General features: G+C 30.2%; 1 protein-coding gene across 2 annotated transcripts; it reads right to left on the reverse strand.

Moving 5' to 3' along the window:
- Positions 1-15,740: 15,740 nt before the first annotated feature.
- On the reverse strand, positions 15,741-18,938 carry LOC123204035. Of its 2 annotated transcripts, XM_044620572.1 has the most exons (3): positions 18,166-18,938; positions 16,366-16,476; positions 15,741-16,233 (listed from the first exon to the last, which is right to left on the reverse strand). In XM_044620572.1, the coding sequence occupies exons 1-3, from the start codon at positions 18,325-18,327 to the stop codon at positions 15,922-15,924; spliced, it is 585 nt and encodes a 194-aa protein (XP_044476507.1). In that variant the 5' UTR covers positions 18,328-18,938; the 3' UTR covers positions 15,741-15,921. The 2 variants fall into 2 exon arrangements, with proteins under 2 accessions (XP_044476507.1, XP_044476506.1); XM_044620571.1 differs by having other exon boundaries at positions 15,741-16,476; positions 18,166-18,928.
- Positions 18,939-21,063: the final 2,125 nt, after the last annotated feature.

The following is a 21,063-nucleotide window of genomic DNA, read 5'->3' on the forward strand; positions in this document are numbered from 1 at the left end:
CTTCTACCACTTTATATCATAACAAAAGTCTATGCGATGCGACTCTTTGGAATTTTTTATTTACAATATTATATTATCAATTTATTTAGCTCTTAATTATAATATAATCGCCGGTCTAGTATCTAAGTTAGAGTTCGGTATTATTTTCTTTCTTATAAAAACAAAATCTCTTCACGTCAACTTAAATCTTAAATACAATTAGAGATGAATTCGATTTGAATTAAGTCAAACTTAAAATTAGGGTATTATACTCAATTTAAGTTTAAGCTCAAACTTACTTGAATTAATATATAATATTATTAAAGGGGCACCATTAAGGTACAAACAGTATTGTCAAAAGTGTGAACAATGTTATTAATAAAATGAACTGTATTATCGAATAAAAAAACAAACTAATTTTGAGTTAAATTGTCAAACTAAAACTCTAGTAAAATAACTCAATTGAGCCATCACTTAGATCGGATCCAACTCTAGGTACAACCTTTTGAATGATTCAACAACCAGAATTGATCTCAATAGCTTTTTTTATTGGGTTGGCGGTGGTAAGGTTCATCTCCATGACTCTATCCATGACAAACTTGGAATACTTACTACCGTCGTTTTCTCCATCCATTCTCAATTTGACCATAAAGAGCATTGTTTTCAAAGCATATATACATTCATTGACTTCTTGATCTTATTAGATCATTAAACTAATTTTATCGCTTCAATAGTCACCAACCACTAATCATTAATGCAAATTTTTCCTGCCAACAAACCGACCCACTTAATATTAATACAAATTTTCTTCGATAACAGCCACCAACCCACTAAAAATTTCCCATATTTTCTAACAAATTAAGAGTCTCTCTCATTGTACTCATTAATTAAGATAGGTAGAGAATTCAGATTTTAATACCTAGCTAGATTCATACATTGAATTTTATGTGTAACATTATAGTATATAATGCTTACATATATGGGGCACCGACAACCAAATTGACGCGATGCGCATTAAATAAAGCAATAAATTGTCCAACCGATGCTTGAAGGGGTTAGATTGTTCCAATAAATTCAATTGCATCGGCTGAAAACGACCAATGACTTCCATTGAAAAACTTCAAAGAAGAGAAAGAGAAAGAGAATTGTTTTCAAAGATGCCCTTAACTATTTTCAGGTTCCTTGCCATGTGATTGTGGCGTGAATTTGACGTGCATGAAGAATAAACATGAACAACATTCACATTCGTATTCGAACTCAAAATTATCAGTCAACGACTGTTTCTCACTCGAATTTAGATGAAACGATATCCTTTAAATTTGAAAAAGTTTATTTTTTCACCTATCTATTATATTTATTGATAAAATCTGTAAAAATATATTATGTCTTTATTGAAGCTAAATTGTAATTTGTGAATAAAAACTTTATAAAATATTTATCCACTCTAATTAAAATTTATAACTATGTTGAATTTCATCTTTCCAATGATTTTGTTCATCTTCTTGATAGAATAAAAGTAGTTGTTTTGTTGTCGTCTCGCTATCCTTGGCCTTGTCAGTCTTGCAATAACTCTCCCTCACTACGATGCCATACCCTTGGTTCTGCCAACCTTTTTCGTCCACTGGAATGATTGGGATTTGGTTGGATTTCATCAATTTCCGTCCATTTTGATTCACCTTAATCTCACCACATCATACTTAAATCATATTTCCATTGTTGATGTTGTTTTTGCATATCTTTAAAATTGTGAGCAACCATCGCTCTCAGCCGTCCTCATCATGTGCATCCTAAACATCGACAATCAAAGGACTGCATTTCCTTGTTGCACCATTTCAAATCAAGAGGAGAAACACTTGTAGGGGTCTTGATTGCCAATTTACCCTAACCACTACCGCCACTATTGCCTGATGGTGTGTCACATTGTGGCTTTCACAAACACTTTGATTGACATATTTGTTTTCCATTAGCCAAGAAATGAGAAACAAAAAAAGAAGACACTACAACAAATTTTAAAAAGGTGACAAATTTTCGCCCCCAAAAATTAGAAATTCATCTTTAAAAATAAAGAATGTCTTTGAATGTAAAAAACGTTATCTTTAAAAATCAATTGTTTTGTCTTTAAATTAAATAATTGTTGTAGTAAAATATAGAGTAAAAAAAAAATATATATAAATGTTAAAGTGAAAATATAATTTATTTGTATTGTTAAAGATAAAAATATTATAAACAACATTATATATAATTGTGCAAAGTGATAAAAATATATCTAATTTTAAGAAAAAGAAAAAAATGATTTTTTTTAACTGAGAAGGTGAGAATCATCGCTCTATCAAAATTTGATGGGAAATAGTCATTCGACCGTCCAAGTATAAGATAAATTAGTTGCCATGCACACATGTTCCTCCCCATCTTTTGATCATAAGCATCTGCAGATCCCAATCCAAAAAGGGAAAGCACAAACTTCAAAGTATTCCATTCCCCAAAATGGCATGCTTTTTCCTAACTTTAGGTCATTATATTAACAAAATATTTCTCAAAAATATTAGTAAGAATCTTCTAAATTTTCATCAATCTTTCATAGAATCATATTTTTAAGAAAGGGATTTTTGTCTATTTCTGGTATTCACTGTTAATCACTATTACAACATAAACGTAGAAGTAGTATATTTTCTTTCCCCCTGCTTGTAAGCAATGAGAACGAAATGGTTTACTAAATTGGGGACCAAAAATGATAACAAATGAGGAAGAAAGAATAGGGTTCTGACACGTATAGAGTGGTCGATGGAGAAGAAAATAGCAACAGACCGTCCAAATTGGGTTATCTTATTAGCTTTAGTATTTTTGTGAGTAACAGGTGTGAGGTTGAAAGCATTTTGAAGATAAGAAATGTGTGTTAAGGGATGCTTTGATGTTTACTTGTTCTCCATTCTTCTCGGCAAGTTGCTATGTGGGATAGTGTACTTTCCTTTTTCTAAAGTAAGACACCAAGCTCATCTTTTTAATTCTTTATGGCCACGAATACAACGAAAGCAAATTAAATCTTGCCTAATGGAGATGCAAACCAAATTGACTTGAAATCGACACCTGGGTGGGTGTGAGATACAACTATTATGAAGTTTGATTAGTTGTCACAACTCAAATTATACGAAGAACTTAATGTGAAATTCCATTAAATTTAAATCAAATGTACTTACAACTTAAGTTAGTTTACAAACTAATGTAGTTGTTATACTGTAAACCCCAATTTGAGGAGTAAATTCCAGAGAATGAAGCAATTAGTTACAGCATCTATACCCACGGATAGGCATCCCTTGTCCAAAGAAAACAATTTACTTGTTTGACATTCCTTTTGTATCACATGTCTACGATGAACAATAATAACATTTTCACCTTATCAAAAATTGTATGTTATTTGAGTTCTAATATGTATTAGAAGAGAAAATTACTTTTTAAATATAAATTTAAAATATAACCGATAAGATTATGACTTTTTATTTTATCTTATAGATATAAAACATCATTTACAAAAAAAAAAAGAGAAAAGAAGTGAATAGTAGTTGAATATATAGCTCCAAATTACAAACATCTAACACAAAATCATATGAGCATCTTCCTAAGATAGACAAAAGTACTTTTGTAGAAATTTAACAACTCTGTTTAGTTAGTTTATTTAAACTCAAGTCTTTCTTAGAACACTTTTATGTAATTTTTTATCCACATTATGTTAACGTATCATTTTTTTAAATTAACAATGAAATAACTATAACTATAGACTTAGATAATATGTCAAATCACATTAAAAATATTTTTATGTTTTATTTATCTTTTTCATTATAGTAGATAATATGATTGATCGACCAATCTTCACCATTACTAACATAATTTATTTTGTACAACACCTTAAATGAGTGACAATAACCTTCATCAACAGTAATATGATTGTATGATCGCCATATTATCAATTAAATCTCTTACCCTTTATTTTTTAGACTGTCTTATATCTGATGGAGCGATAAAAGGAGGGTGTTCTGCGTATGGGTTACACAGGTTAATCAACATAGCAATGGGGAAGTTCAATCCAGTCTTATGTTGAATAATACTCTAGACTAGGAAATAATCCAAGATACTGTTGTAAACGATTACTGAAGATAGATCCGAACGCATTGATATTGTTCATGATCAGATATATATGCTTGGGTGATGCTGAGGAATCCAATAATGCTAGCTTCTATATTTTATCTTACGACCATGTTGTGACCAAAAGTTAATTGATCCATTTCTCATGATACAACATTCTTATTCTCCGTTTACTAACTTGTTATGCCATTCAAAGATGAAATTTGGCATTTTAAATTATGTCATTCAAAGGCGAGAATTGGCTTACAGTAAACAATGGATTCTTCGACTCATATTGTGAAGTAATTGACAAGCTATAAGGACTGACAAGAACCCAATCCCTTAGAACGACATCCCACATTTATCTTGTCGTTTAGCACTGCCAACAAAAGGCATAGCGGGATCACCTGGTTTGACTCTAATTAGAAAGAGTTTACCTGAAAAATAAACTCAAAAAATGTATCTATCTTGCTAACTCTTTCTCATTACGCAAAACTTAATTAATTTGCACTGTACAAACTTTCTAAGCTTTGAAGCATAGCTTGACACATGTAAATGTACTCTATATCGCCAATCATATCATTCTAATTTCTGATCATAATCGCAACAATGGAATTTCTTTAAGAGAATATCTCAATCACATAAAGGTTAGTTTAACCTACCACAATTCACAAAGTTTGTGTTTTGTACGTGAGTGAGTGAGTGGATTCACACAGCAAAAAAATGACAAGTCAAACTAAAAATATGTGAATAAGAAAAGGGAAAATATTTCAGGCAGGATCCAAAGCTTTTAACTGCAATATCATGCCATTTGACTTGTAAAAAATCTTGCACAAATCCCAGCACATGGCCTGAATTCCACATCAGTAAAGCTGCTACAGGATCATTCAAGCTGAAACTCTGTAAGAAAATAGATATATTTCACTGTGCACAATCCTTTCTGATATATCCCACTGTAAAAAAAAATTTTGCGCTTTGAAACTTTTCAAAGGTAAATTTAACCTACTTTATGCATGGTTGACATAAAAGTACGACTAGGGTTTTATTAGGAAGATGAAAAAGAAAAAGAATCCTTTGAAATGATTTTATTTTTATTTTTTATCTTGTGGGAAACGGTTAAGTAGAGAGAGTACATGAGACAAGCAGTACAGTAGTACCGTTTGTTTCTGCGTGGGCTTCGTTTTTTATTTTTGCTATAAATAGAGGCTATTGGGGCTCTCTATCTTACAGGTCATCTCTCATCAAGTCTTCTCTTTCTTTTTCTTTTTCCTCTCTTCAAACCCCCTTTCCTTTTAAAGAAAGTAGCCTCCTTTTCTCATTAATGATACAATTTAATGATGAAGAATGGTTGCAGTAGATAAGTTTTCTTCTCTAGAGGAGGTTTTGGTGATGTTGTTGACAGAAGATAGAGAGCACAGATGATGATTTGCAGATGGAGTTTGTATCTCACTCCTTTGTGCTCTCTATGCTTCTGTCATCCACTTCAACCCCTCTCTGTCTCTCCTTCCCTCAATCTTAACTCATTTTCATGATCATACTAACATATATATTTCTTCAATTGATGCTCAAACTATGCCCACATGAATAAATCGTGTGGTTTTTCTTAAAAGTATAAGTTATTTTTAGTATATGCTCAAACTAAGTTCATGTATCTTGCAGTGCAGGCCAGAAGAAGTGGGACAAAGTGCTTTTATGAAGAGTGACTGCAACATCTCCACGCATTACCAAAGCTAAACTCTTTGGTCTTTCTATGCTCTATATCAACAAGTATTCTGTTTTTCCTTCGTTTTTTGGTTGTTGTTAAATGGTTTGCAGTCTGGATTTGGCAGCCAGATAGGGTCTGATTCATGGTAATGATCTCAGAACCTTCACTCTTCTACTCAATAATCATGTCCATGCTGCTAATCTGGAAGTTTGCTCATTTTTAGTTTTTTTCCCTTTCTGGTTCAAACTTCATGTTCAACTTGGAGTCTTACGTTTGAGCAATATAAATATACCTACTTTGAGTATACAAATAAATAAATATTTATGTATATTATCATATGATTGAGTGTTAATTTTGTTCTTAATTTAAAATTATTCAATCATATAATGACATATATCAAATATATATTTATTTATTTAGTCAAAATGAGTGCACATAGTTTTATTGTTTATATTAACAAAGATGCTTTGATCTGATTTTTCAATGTTCAATTACAACAATTTGTCAGTAAACATACATCTCAGTGGAAAAAGCATTTTGCATTCACTTCTCTTCTAGCTTCTACTTCTTTCAATGATGTTAATTATAAATTAACAGAAGTTTAAGATAAAAAGCTTATTTACTTAAACCCAACCCAAGCGTCTCTCTTAATAATGGGGAGGGCAGCTGGCCGATAGCAACTTAAGTGGCAAATAGAGGATTTCAAGTATAAAAGTAAGAATTCAAATCTCTTTTGACTCACCTGGCGTCGTGGTTGCTGTGGGAAGGGAAGCTAGAATTTTTACAACATTCAGATGCAAAGGATGTGATATTATTACGATTAAAGTTATTCCTAAAAGAGGAATGGGTAGGTACCACTTGCTTTATCGACAAGAGCCAATCTGGATACTGGTGTTCATGGATAAACCAACTCACAGCCAAAGTGGCCCACAAAACTCTTCATCAAGATTCCTTTGAATTATGCACTACTGCAAGTAGCCTCTAGCTATCCTTTTCACTTGGGTCTGTCTTTTGATTTCAAAAACAACATAAATTCATGAATTATATATATTGAAGACCTAGCTTCATTTACTATACAAATGGTAATAAAATAATTTTCCAGAGATGAACAACAAGTTTGCTAGTTTTTCACCTGATCAACTGTGTCTGTGTAATCAAATTAATCCAGAAGCTGTAGGCCTTTAAGGGACGTTTGGTATGGATAATGTTTTATTATCAAAATAGAAAGATTACTTTGAAAATATATTACTTAAAAAATTACTGGGTATAAATGATTATTATGTTTAATAAAATTTGGTAGGTATAAATAATTATTGTGTTTGGTTAAAGGTAATAAAAGATTACTAGTAAATTATTTTACTTAAATGCCCTTAAATATAATTATTTTTAAACATTTTTTATATTATTTGTCATATTAATTAAAAATAAATTTATTTTTATCTAAAAAAATTAATAAATAATAATATAATTATAATAAAATCAAAATTACCTTGGTAATCTTTAAATACCTAAGGTGAAGGTGGTAATCAGATTACCACATATATTACATACCACTTCAGCATTGGTAATAGAAGATTACTGTAATATTTTATTATTGACAAACCAAATAAAGAAATAAAAGATAGATTACCAAGGTAATCTTCAATAACTTTAACCAAACGCCCCCTTACTATTTTAACTTTAACTGGTATGGCATGTAGTTTGGAAACTTTTATGTTAGCCATTTAGGATACACAAGGGTCCACTTAAGAGAGGGTTTATCATTATCATCAATTAATTTTACAATTTGTAAGTTAACAATATTATACATACACATTTTTAAATATATAATTGAATATACAAATGATATATCTAAATATGTATACAGTATTTATATGTATCAATTGGTAGACATTGTTTTAATGGTCTTAATTAATACCTTTTGGTCTCTTATGAATGAAGTGGATTATGCTGCTTGTTTATCTTTCAAAATGCATGTGAAAGCTCCATTAATAGTGATAAATACTCTTTGACATAGATGGAGTAAGATAGTCATGAAAAATTAATCTATATTTCACATACACTAATGTTGTTCAATTCAAAAAAAACAAGGGTTTTGATTAGTGAATGTTAATTAGCTAATAACTTAAAAACAATACTATGCATACTCATTTTCATTGCATAAATAGGTATATATTTATATGTGTTATTACGTAATTAAGTGTTATTTTATTATTAATTTAAAATTATTCAATCACGTATAAATCAAATGTGTATTCAAAATGAGTAAGTACACATTATTTTATTGAATAACTTAATAATCTCAAAGCACAAAACTATTGCTTGATGTTTTCTTCTAAATCCAGGTCTCTGATATTAAATTTAACTTGTTGGTTGGGAAAGTTAATCTGAATCAGTATATAATTTATGTTGATTAATAAACCTTATACACATTAATTTCTTAAGCATATTTATTAGTGGTGTTAATGGAAGTTCGTCTAGCATTTGTTAATATGTATAGCATACTATCTTACTCACTTGAATCTTGTAAAGATATTGGAAATGCACTTAATATTGTAAGAGAGAAAGAGAGAGAGAGAGAGAGAGAGAGAGAGAGAGGAGATTATAGCTAAAGCCAAAACCATAATTAAGGAGTTGAATTAAGCGTTGAGAATCTTACAAAGAAAATACAATGAAATTGCGTATATATATTTTAAGTATACAAATAATTTAGTATTATATAATTAGATAATTTTAAATTAAAAATAAAATAATACCCAAATATATAATAACATATCATCTGTATATTCATATTATACTCAAAATATGTACATATAACATTGTTAGTTTATTTAATAATTTGTCATTACAAAACAAAGAGATGATAAAAAGAAAACATTATATATATATATATATATATATATATATATATATATATATATATATATATATAAAGGTCAAAAAAGTAAAAATAAAAATAATGATATTAGGCATGCATGGTCAAAGTCTTATAATAAGAATTATTAAAAATTATAAAGCAATTTATATATATGAATCATGTCAATTATTTATGATTTTGAAACTTCAAAAATTAATCATATCATGACCACTCAACAAAGACAATAGAAACAAAGTTATAGAATTAATACATTTATAACTTATACATACTATAAGTAATTTATATAGGGCATGTAATTTAAAGAAAAACAAAGAAAATCTATCTCAATAATGCTAAATTTTCCTCGTAATTTTTTTTTTCTTCCCAAAAACTATATACATTTTAGCCCTAAAAAAATCAATGTATATGGATCTTTTGAACTATATGAACCCTAAAGGAGTCATGAAGTTAAATTGTCCTGATTAATATATAGACAATTACACAAAGGAGAGAGAAAAACAAAAAGATTAATACTTGCCTAGGATAAACCTAGTGGAAGGGAATTTGGTATTTTGTGATGGAATATGGATCTCATGGAGAAATGTCTTTTCATATATTTATCTAATCTTAAAGTCATTTTAAGGGTCATCCAAAATGATATATCAGATAAAGAAAGAAAATAAGCAGTAGGAAAAATAAATAAATAAATTTCTGGATTATTAAATCAGGAAAATGCATTTTTGGCCAAAAGATCTCAATTCTGATCTTATGGAATTATCTGTCTTTTTGGTTAGTGGCTACTGGGTCTCATTCTTTGTGGCCATCCTATTCCTCCAGTCAAGTAGAAAGAGTGAGTGGCCAAACTGACAAACAACTATAAACCATTCTTATTTCATGATGCTCCTGCTTGCCACAAGGAATCAAATTATCCATTATTAATAGAGATGGTAATTGTCCCTTGAAATTCTAGTCTCCATCCCATCGTATCAAGGAACGGTTTTAACCAAAACTTACCGTCTCACTTATTAAAAAATTCAAATCGTAGAAGAATTGAGAATCTGTTGCACTTTCTTTCTCAAAAATATATTCAACCCAAACTCAAAATTTTTTCCCCTCTATCTCTAATGACAATAGTTCTCTACAACTGTTCAACTTGCAAGATCTGATACTGACAAGGGCAAACATATTCTCAATAAGTTGAGACAAGATAGATCTCTCTCCAACCCGCCTCGCCTCAAAATAATCTCTATATAAATTTACTAATTATATAGTTTTGCATTTTTTAAATAATTGACATAAAGTCATTCATATATAAAGTCCAACCCTAATCATCTCATTCTCCACTCTCTTGTTGGCTTGTCGCCTTTCTTCTCTACTCAGATCTGTCACCGACTCACCGTTGTTTTCCTTCCGATTAAAGTAATTTTCTTAAATCTAAATTGTTGATTATATAGAAAATTAAGGTTGTGGTTTGTTAGGGTCTTAGAAGATTCTAAAGCCTTAAATCTCAATTGTTGTACTTATCAGCTACCAAGTTTGTCAGCTTTTCTCTTACGGAATCTGGCAGCCTTTACCTTTATAATATTTAGGGGATGATCCTGTAACGCATCAATGTAATGTGCTAACTTATGAGCCTAGTGTTATATGTTTTGTAGCTCTCCTTGGTCAAGAATGTTGTTACTTTGTGTTTATCTTCTTTGAAGGAATTTATTCTAGAAGTGAATTGACCTTTGTAATGATTTTTATCATGAAGTATTTTAAGAAAATGGGTACATCTTTAGAATGTAATTAATGTAGTTGTTTATTGTGGGGCTTAGACGCCTAATTTAATTATCTCTGTTGAATATTGTTGAGTTTGATCTGTTCATGTTTTTCATGGCACATGTTTTGATGGGATGATATAGGTGCTTATGGATATAAGGTAAAATGCTTGAGTCATGGTTATTATGTAAAATTCATGAGTTTGTGGTATGGTATGGTTTCTGAATCTTTTGGGATGTCAAGATACATGATCAGGTTGAAGTTCAACAAGTTGTAGATCAAAGAATATTAAATTTAATTTTGGAAGACAAAACAACTTAATTGTGGTTTTCTCAGTTTGAATTTATGAATTCTCAACATGTTAGCTCAGAACTCTTTGCTTTGTAAAAGAAAAAGCACAGAAGAGGAGATCAATCAAACTGCTCAATCTTAAAAAATATATATATATCAATTGAGAGTGGTAATCCTTCTACAACTCCAGCTGGAAGTAATCAGTTGTTATCTCCACTTAATAAAAGTGATGAACCAATACATGATGTAGATAGTCCTTGTTCAAGCCCTCTCTAAAATGCCCTGGATAAGTATGTTTGTATTGGTCCTACTTGAAGGTGTAAATTTGACAACATTTCAACAAACTAAAAGGTGGTGGTAAAGATGTGACAACACACTTGCACGATCATAAAAGTTATTTAAGGAAAAAGTACCAAATTGTAGCATAAAAGATGCTTCTGAAGACATTGAAAGAGAATAAAAATTTGACATTAACCACATATCATTTTGATCAATAGGCAGTGAGAAAAAAACTTATAATTATTGATTATTCTATATAAGTATCCTATTAGCATGGTTGCTCATTATGGTTTTAGAAGATTTTGTAATACTATTTAACCCTTATTTAAGATTGTCTCTAGGAGCATTATTAAGAAAGATGTTATGAAGATTTATGATATTGAAAAGAAGAAGGCAATGAAATTGTAAAACAGAATTACTATCACTCATGCTTTATGAACTTCTAATAATAAAAACAAATGACACATGACCATCACAACACACTTCATTGTTCAACGACAATTAGTGCTTGTTATGTATGTTGCCATTAACTAACAGTAACTATTTATTAATGTTGGTGGTTTGTTCGTCTGGATGAAGGTAATTTAATAATGCAAATATTTATTGTTGGCAAGGATAGGTGGGTAGGAGGATCATTGTTTCCCTGCAAGTCGAGGATGAGGACTCCTCATCATCTTCAAATAGGGCAAGGGTAGATATGAAACAAGAAAGCAAATCAATATTTATTTTACAAGATAAGGACAAAGATTCCCCATCATCCATATAGCAAGAACAAGGTGGGGGCAGAATATTTTCATCTAGCGGAGACAAGAAATGTGAAATTCAATCTCATCTTGCCCCGTTGGCATCCATAATTGTTAGTACCAAAATCTCTCACTTATTCTTTTTGATCCTTCAATTACGAAGACTACAAGATGTACATATATTCTCATCATTCACTTATGTTATACAACTAATTTCTTTCTTTCAAATTATATTGTGTTTGTGTACAATATTTATAAGTGTAATGTTCTCCACATCACCTACCATGTTATACTTGGACACATACATGCCACAACTTTTTATGGTTGAATTTGGTCAATCAAATGTCAAAATATCAGTTTGTTTTTATCCATTTAAGGCTCAACAATTTAAGTCAACTATCATTTATGGTGCTAATCAAGGACGCAATTATTTGTGGGCATCCATTCTTGATCTCAGCAAGCTCAGATTATTTAACAACAAAGTCAACTACATATATTTTATACACTACTCTACTACTGCTACTCATAAATTTCCATGCCCCCAATCATTTCCTTTCTTCTTTTTTATTTGTCAACTGAACTGCAATGACTAAAAATTCAAGTTTTACATTCAAAATTAGTAAGCTTGTTGTTAATATTAATACAATGAACATAATAATACTCTCTCATCCTTTTCAGTCACCCAACTTTGTGATCAGTCCACTTCAATTATGTTTCCCTTTGTTACATAATCATCCAATCATATACTATATATTAGATTATACTAATATGATAACATGCAATTGGATAATGTAATTTATTTAGTTTTTCTTTCATTTCAGAATCACACAATTATATATTACATATCAGAATGTATAAATAACTTAATAAAATTTGTTTGTATATATAATAGTACTCATTTCCTAGATCGTCTTCAAACTCTCATGCCTCACTTGAATCCACCTATTATTTGATAAAAAATGGTAATATTTGATATGTCACATGTACTTTGTCATCTTTAATTTTGATATGTTTCATGAACATTATTATTGTTTTAATAAAGAACTTAATTAGTGTCAAATAATATAGAATTAATACTAATCATACTAGATAAGCTATAATATATTGTTGTATTTGTGTCCTCATCCAAACTATAAGAAAATGGGGGGGCCTTGAGGTCCCTTATTGTATTATCTCCTATGAGCGGTCCAAATTGTCAAATTATTTAACTCCATTGTCAATTTCTCAAGCATCTTTTGATTGCATTCTTGCGCCACAAAAGCTGAAACAAATTATATATTAGTGATGTAGTAACATTAATCGACACTCTAGATATCTCTTTTTCATTCAAGCCATCTAGCTTATTGATGATTATTTGTTGATGTGTTTGAGACATTCAGTTTATTATGATTTTATACATAATGTTACCTTAACATTTGAAATGTCATCTTTCACATCTATCATCCATGTAACACTTTATACATAATGTTACCTTTATTACCCTTAGAGAGTGCTAGTCATTCTCGGATAATCAATTCTCTATCTCTCTAAAATATTTGGTTTATTAGTATGACTATCTAGGTTTAGGGTGGTGCAACCATGAGTCATTTTTAGACGAACCAAAAAATAAGTCTGAAAACTCAACGGTTATAGTGAACATCTAGCATTGTGTCATAATCCCTAAATCATGTGCAGATACACTCAATTGAACCTATTTTCAATTATACGCTCTCTATAAGTAAAATCCTGTTGTTGTCAAATCCTAATCAAGTATGGTTAATGATTCATCAAAACCGTAGTCTTGATATTTCACCAAATCATCAATCAATATATTCAGAATGTCTCATCACGAACATCCTTTATATGAATTACATTAGACTCTAGCCAAGGATTTTGTTTCTAATATGTATCAAGGTTCATGTAGAAACTTGAAAATGAATAATTACTAAGTTAGCAAATACTCTGAATCTAATAACTTTGAGTCAACAAATCCTTTCTTGATCATAATTAATTTTCGTATACGAATAACACATGACCAACTTGACTTTATTATACGGAACATAATTGGTTTTATATTTATATTTATACAATAGTACAATCATACCATAAATCATTGACTACATTACAATATCCATGTGATTTATCATTTTTGGTCACGTTCAAAAAATAGTTTACCAATTGTTAATCCATAACAATGCCCTAGTGACATGATCATCATTATCATTTGCAGTAATATCTTTTTATGATATTCAACAAAAGTATTAAGTATATCCATTGTATGATATTATTAACCAACTAATATTACGTTTTTATGAAATAATTTGATAATTTTGTTTTACTAATTAAATAAATTATCTGAACAATTAATTAAAGAAGCAGTTTATGTATATAGATCAAAGAGCACAATATTTTATTTAATAAATCATAATTATATATATATAAGATGAAACGTCCCAAAATTGATAACACAAATTATTCTTAGGGCATACACTAATAATAAGTTGTGCATTCTACTTATCGCATTAGAGGTTTTGGTTTGAAACTCATCAATGATATCGACAATTTATGTTATACGAATTGGTAAGTGAAATTTGCGCATGTGGTTTGTGAAATTAATAAAGTTGCTAATAGGATGTCTGTTTGCTTTAGAATTTTCCAATTAGATAACATTCTATCAAGATGTATCAATAGGACCGTGAGTAATCCTTTTAGGAGACAGCACTGGACTTTTACTTCAATTTACTCTCTCTCTCTCTCTTTTTTTTTTTTTTTTTTTTACTTTTTGGGTCTACAGACCTCTTTTATATTTTTTTAAAAAAGAAAGTCACAAGAGATTTTAATATCTATGTGGGGGACTATTAAAATATGTTTGTAAAGTGTGTTAATCTCTTTTATTAAGACTGGATTCGATTTAAGTTATTTAAGTTTGAATTCAAACTTAGATTGAACAATCAGAATTTAAACCAAAGATTGGATTTTCTTTTATAAAACAAACTGAGTTCAAACCAATCTATACATTCGAGTTCAAGCTAATTTATATCAAATTTAAAATAAAATTGTTTTTATATTTATTTCTACCTCACTTTACTAAAATTTGGATAAAATATTAATAAAATTTATAATTGAAGAGCAATGGGTTAAGCCAATGAGAAGTCAAATAGGCCCAACAACATACTGTTACTGTTAGGGCTTAAGTTCACCTTGAGGCCCGAAGAAAGAACGAACCACCTGAGGGAATTTTTCAGCTCACTGTGGCCCATAAAAATCCTAGAAATCAATGTGATTTTTAAGACAAAATCTATATTAACAGTTAATTTATTTGTACAGTTGAAGATAAAGCAGAATTTGGAAGATCATATGCTCTGTCAAGCAAAAAAACCAGGCACTTCAAATGTTTTCCATGCCAAGGATTACTTATAAGATTAGCACAAAACTTTTAATGATAAATTTTCAAAGCTTCGTGTGTAAATAACAAGAACCCAACAAGTAGGGGTGGATATAAACCAAAACGAACCTAAATAAAAACTGACTCAAACTTGGTTTACATTTAGAATGACCAGCTCAAACTCGATTACAACTCACTCAAGCTGGTAAACAATAATGCCAAAGAAAAAGAAAATTTATAAAAAATGAGAAGAAAAATCATTATAGAAGAATCACCAACGAGACAAGCTTCGATGTCAATCGTGAGCTGAACTCAAACTCGACAAGCTAAAGTTGCTTCTGCTTAAGCTTGGATTATTCAAGCTAAACAGAGATCCAAGCTCAAGCAGCTTGAACCTCTCCCAACAAGGATGTAACGTACATAAAACCAATGTGAAATGATATGATTCTCAGAATTACCATACATTCTTGTTTTAATATCCAAAAGTTTCAATTTAACCACCATAAGTAGTACTTATAACTTCCAAAAAATGTATTCCATTAAATGCAAAATCTGAACTTTTAGTTGAAAGAATATTTCACAGAATACAATATCTATTTTCATCATAATAAAATTACCAACAGTAAACCAAACTATTGCAAGTGATTGAACAACTAAAAGAGTTCCTCCAAGATGAAACAGCTTTTTCATTACAAAGCAAGAATCAACAGCAATACAAACTTTACAGATATCCTAACAGCAAACATCATATTCACCATCTCAAAAATATTTTGCCTTTAGTTTAAGCATTAATAACAGTATATCTATATTCCAGGGCTTACAATGATCAAACAGAAGACTCCAAATTATCAGGTTTCACTGCATCTTTGAATGCGCAAGTGTGAAGATGCCTAGTAAAACTGGTGGTTGTGTCCAAGAAATACAGAATCACTGACATTATGCAGCAACACACAAACATTGGTATGGGGCCAAATATCCAAAGAAAAAGAGAGAATGACAAATAGAAAGCTCGCAGTCCGACGGACCAAAAGAAACTTCCTCGATTCAAGTTTCTTGCGACATACTCAATAGAATCTCTTTTGCCTACAGATGTAGGCAAAGTGGCCAAAAAGCTAACATGGGCATAGTATCTAATAGACTGCACATTGCAAAGAAAGGCAACAAGGAAGCATAGTAAAATAGAGAAATATTTGATTGAAGATAATAAGGCAGTCTTGTTGCCATAAACTAACTTTGATGCCATATTTTCGGAGGTCAATGTGCTACTCACATAAACACTAATCAGTGAACTGAGAGTGATTGCTGTTGTTGCTAAAACTGTGGATGCCATGATATTGTTGCGCAATGTTTGAACTGCCAAAACACCATTCTTCAAGGGATCCTGAACAAAATACAAAGGAAATGGCAATGAAATTTATTATTGAACCAAATTATATATAATGTGAATTTCAGAAAAAATATCTTAGCCATACATGGATGCTCAACTCTATTCTTCACTTCTATAAAATACCATTAATTTTCATGAAAAAGGAATTCTAAAAAAATATATTAACATGCTAGAACCAACAGAAAGTAAAAAAGTGGTCAACAGAGAATAGAATCCACTTAATAAGAACTAAATTTTACTTCACTGGAAATAATCATTTCAAAATAGACTTGCATCTGTGAGTGATAATCTGCCCCAAGATAACAATAGAAGAAACTGCATGCATTACACTAAACACGAGTTTCTTCATATCAAAGCAAGCAAAAGGTCAAACCTGCTGCCTTTGAACATAAGTTTAATATGTAATTGGCATCTTCCAACAGCATATCCCAAAGGGACTTAAACTTTGCTTTTCATACATGCAAGACATCTTACATTAAAATACCCTTTCATATTGCGTCGGTTGTTAACAAACCAAAAGGTGTCCAAGAAAATGACAAATGATCAATTTAGACTGATTCACCAGTAGATTGAAATCAAGACAACTATTTGTTTAGCAATTTTTTTATTTCTCCATATCTAATAAGTCTTACAAGGGGTTAGATTTTCTTATGTAACAAGTCCTTATATATGAAAATTTTCATGACAATGACCATATTCAAGTTAAAATAACTTCTATTTGAATTTTGAATCAATTAACCACGCGTGTTTTCAATCCTCTCTGTCTAAAGAGACTCCAGAAGTTGCTGTATAGGCACAACAATCAATCATGACATATAATGTCCACAATTTTTGCTTTAATCTACAAATAACTTCACTCAAGTTCATCCCTCTCCATGTTCCTATAAGTAAGAATAAAAATATAAAGAAGATAACAAATTAAATACAAAAAAAAAATCCCTACATGAAGGCATATGGGTCACATTCATAAAAAAACCTTCTTTATTTTGAATTAAAGAAAACTGATGCATCACAATGAACATAGACTATCTGGTTCATCTATTCAATCAATCACAGCAAAGTGATATTATTTTATACAATGTATGCATTATATCATACAGCTTTTTTCTCATATTTTCTCATAAACAATCTCATTCTTCAACTCTTTAATTATTGAATTCTCCCAAAATCAACCAAAACCATGTAGAACTCGTCCAACTAGAAAGAATATCACTCTCCCCCAGTTAAAAGTGTTTTCTGAAAGAGACATATCCATGTAAATGATATTCCTTCCAGTATAAAAATTACTCAAATTAAATTGGTGGATGGCAAGTAACCCCTTAAGAAAAGTTTCATTATAAGATTCATTTAACGAAATCAAGATTTTGTTTTTTTTTTTTCAAACATTTGAACACACACTTCTACATTCAACAAAGTTCCAATTTTTCTACCCCCATTTCTCCAAGAAATGAAGGGCCAAATCAACCACAAAAGAAAGAATCCCTCTGGATGCTAAACCAAAGCCAAGTCCTAAACTTGTTTCACCAACGATCATTAACATAACATGAAGCCCTTTAAAAAGTTCACTAACAGTAACAAAAACAGAACAACACAGAAAACCCTTCAAAACACATCCAAATTGAGAAACAAACAGCAACCCAGATTATAGAAGGTTGAAAGAAAACAAAGAGAGAAAGAACTCACAGTCATCATGGAAAGAACCCACTGGTAGCGAGACTCAGCATTGAGGCCAATGACAGTGCTTCTGGGATAGCGGATTATGCAGTAAAGGAGACAAACGTGGTACAATGTAAATAACAAGAGTCCTGCTGGTACAAGAAAACAATCAAGTAGCTTTTCTTCCATTATTGATCTTGTCCCACGATTCTCTCTGCGTAATCTTCAACCCTTCAATTTAATTTGCTAAATTAATCAAATTCCTCATCAACTCTTTCAGTTAATAAGATGAGATTAGGACAGCGAGTCATAACGAATTTCTATTAAATTAATGGACGAGATGTACGACGGTTAATTCCAATAAACCCCCCAAACTGTAAGAATCTTACCATTTATGTCCCTATGTTTTTGGGGAATTTGAAGCACAACCAGCAAGTACCCGCCGTTTTGGTTCCGATTCATGGAGGATACAAAAGTGAGTGCCAACGGAATTGAGAATTGAGAATTAGCGCGTGGGTTAATAAAACATGATTTCAATATATTCTGATATGATGATAGTGATTAAGAGTTATGTAATAGAAATTGGGTCTCTTTGTTCTGAAATTCAGATATGGTGATGGGAGTTGAATGGATTGAGTGTGTATTTTTATATAAATATAAATATTGTAAGGAAACACAAGTGATGGAGCGAAACAGAGAAGTCGAAATAATCCAAGTTGATGCAGTCTTTAGGCAGATGCAAGGTGGGCATTTGCAGAAGGAATGTGAAGGTGGAGAATTGAAGTTGGAAGGCAATGGGGTTATAAACGTTGCATCTTCCTGGGCAGTTTCTAATTCTGTTGCTTTCCCTTACATGTCTAATCTTTATATCACATTGTAGCAACTAGTAAAATGGTAAATCCGGTTCATACATTGTAGTATAATACAGTACAATAATTATAAATTTGACTGAGATCGGTTTAGTGTTTTGTAAAATAGTATATCTGGTTCATACAAAGTAGCACACTAATTGCACACTTTTATCTTTTCTTATTTCTAGGAACAGAAGGAGAAAATGAGCTCGCCCATGCCTACAATGTATATATATTATTTGTTTATTTTTATATTTTATTTATTTATATATATAGATATTGTTTTTTTATATATAAATATATTTATTTTTTATATTTATATATTTAAATTTATTTTCACATGAAAGTAGCACGTGGGATTAGAAATTTTCACTCATTGTCCATTGAAGATTGGAGATATGAATTTTTAATAACCTAATGTCTCTCTTAACCGCCTTCAAAACATGTGTAACAGTTCTCCAACAGCTACTTTTTCAAAGTAGCCGTTAGAAGTTTATTATTAAATTAGAAGATGAACTTCAGTTGTAAAAAGCTTTACTGGAAATCTAATGGCAAGTTGATTGTGTTTGGGCTTAATGGGTGAATGGTTAGCTCCGGTGGATAAATTGTCTTTGAGAATATGGCGTAATATGAATTGGTGAATGTATATGTGTATGCATGTATGTGTGTGTGTGTGTGTGATATGTATGTGAAATCATATGTATATGAAATGATATGTAAATTTATGTATATGTATATATATGTGTATGTATGTATGATACGTATATATATGTGATATGTATGTGAAATCATATGTATATGTATGCATGTATGTATATGAAATCATATGCATGTATGATATGAGTATGTATATGTATGTGAAATCATATGTATATGTATGTATATGTGGAATTGAATTTGAAAAATATTTTAGTTATAACTGAAAGGTATTCGATTGTGTTTAGACGTGATGGATGAATTATTAGATTCATATTGTATCGATATATCACAGGTAAAATTCTTTATATTATACTTTCTTATAATAAGAGTTTCAATTCATTTAATTTTTATAATTTTTTTTTTATGAAATTTTAGTTACAAAAATCTCGATATCTATTAATTGAGCTAAATATATTGTTTTGGGTGTCACTAGCATGCCATATTAGTAGGTGAAAATGGGGCCATTGCATAATTAATTAATTCTAATTTGGTTATGGGGACATTTTATGGTCCAATTTACTCAATTTACTACTAGAGGTGTTAGTGAGTTGAGATTGACCAGTTCCAACGTGGCTCACTTGGCCAAGGGCCTGTTCAGTTGCAAGTCTTCTAATTGAGTCAGTTCGAAAACTACACAAAGCCTATAGCACAGCCCTATGTATATAGTGTCGGTTTGTTAATTTTTAATTTTTTACATTAAAATTATTATTTTATTTATTAATTAATTTTTTTAATGATATTATATACAGTATTACGCTGAACTAATCCATCTTGTGGGTTTAAAGACCACACCTATGACACAAACTGATCAATCTATGAACTTGACACAACTTATTATAGTAATAGATTATATGTGCTTGGACCAAGCAAAAATTTCGTACTTGAAACTAGACCTTACGCCAATCGATTCAACCCATTTGACACCTCTAATTATAATACACATATTATAGAGTTATATCATTTAAGCATCCAAAATACATTTATTTTATCAACTTGTAAATTCATTGCTTTACCTCTATTTCTTGATTGAAAAAAATCAAAATTGATACAAAAAAAAACATAGTTGGAGTGATAATCCCGTTCACAAAGGTGAATAGAGTTGATAACGTTTAATTATATGAAAAAAATTATATATAAATAAAATGCAAGTTGTATCAAATTTTTTAGAAAACAAAAAATAAAATTTTACTAAATAATTGATTTATTTATGAATGAATTAAAAAAAAGTACAAGACTCAGTGCCTTTTATTTTTATTATACTCACTAAATTAGAAAAATTTAAACATATAAAAATAAATAAATTTAACTAAAAATAAGAATATTAATTAATTACAAATTATAAGGAATCTAGTTGGCAAGAAATAAACTTTAACTA

This window comes from Mangifera indica, chromosome 20 (genome assembly GCF_011075055.1).
Source record: "Mangifera indica cultivar Alphonso chromosome 20, CATAS_Mindica_2.1, whole genome shotgun sequence".
Classification (NCBI taxonomy): domain Eukaryota; kingdom Viridiplantae; phylum Streptophyta; class Magnoliopsida; order Sapindales; family Anacardiaceae; genus Mangifera; species Mangifera indica.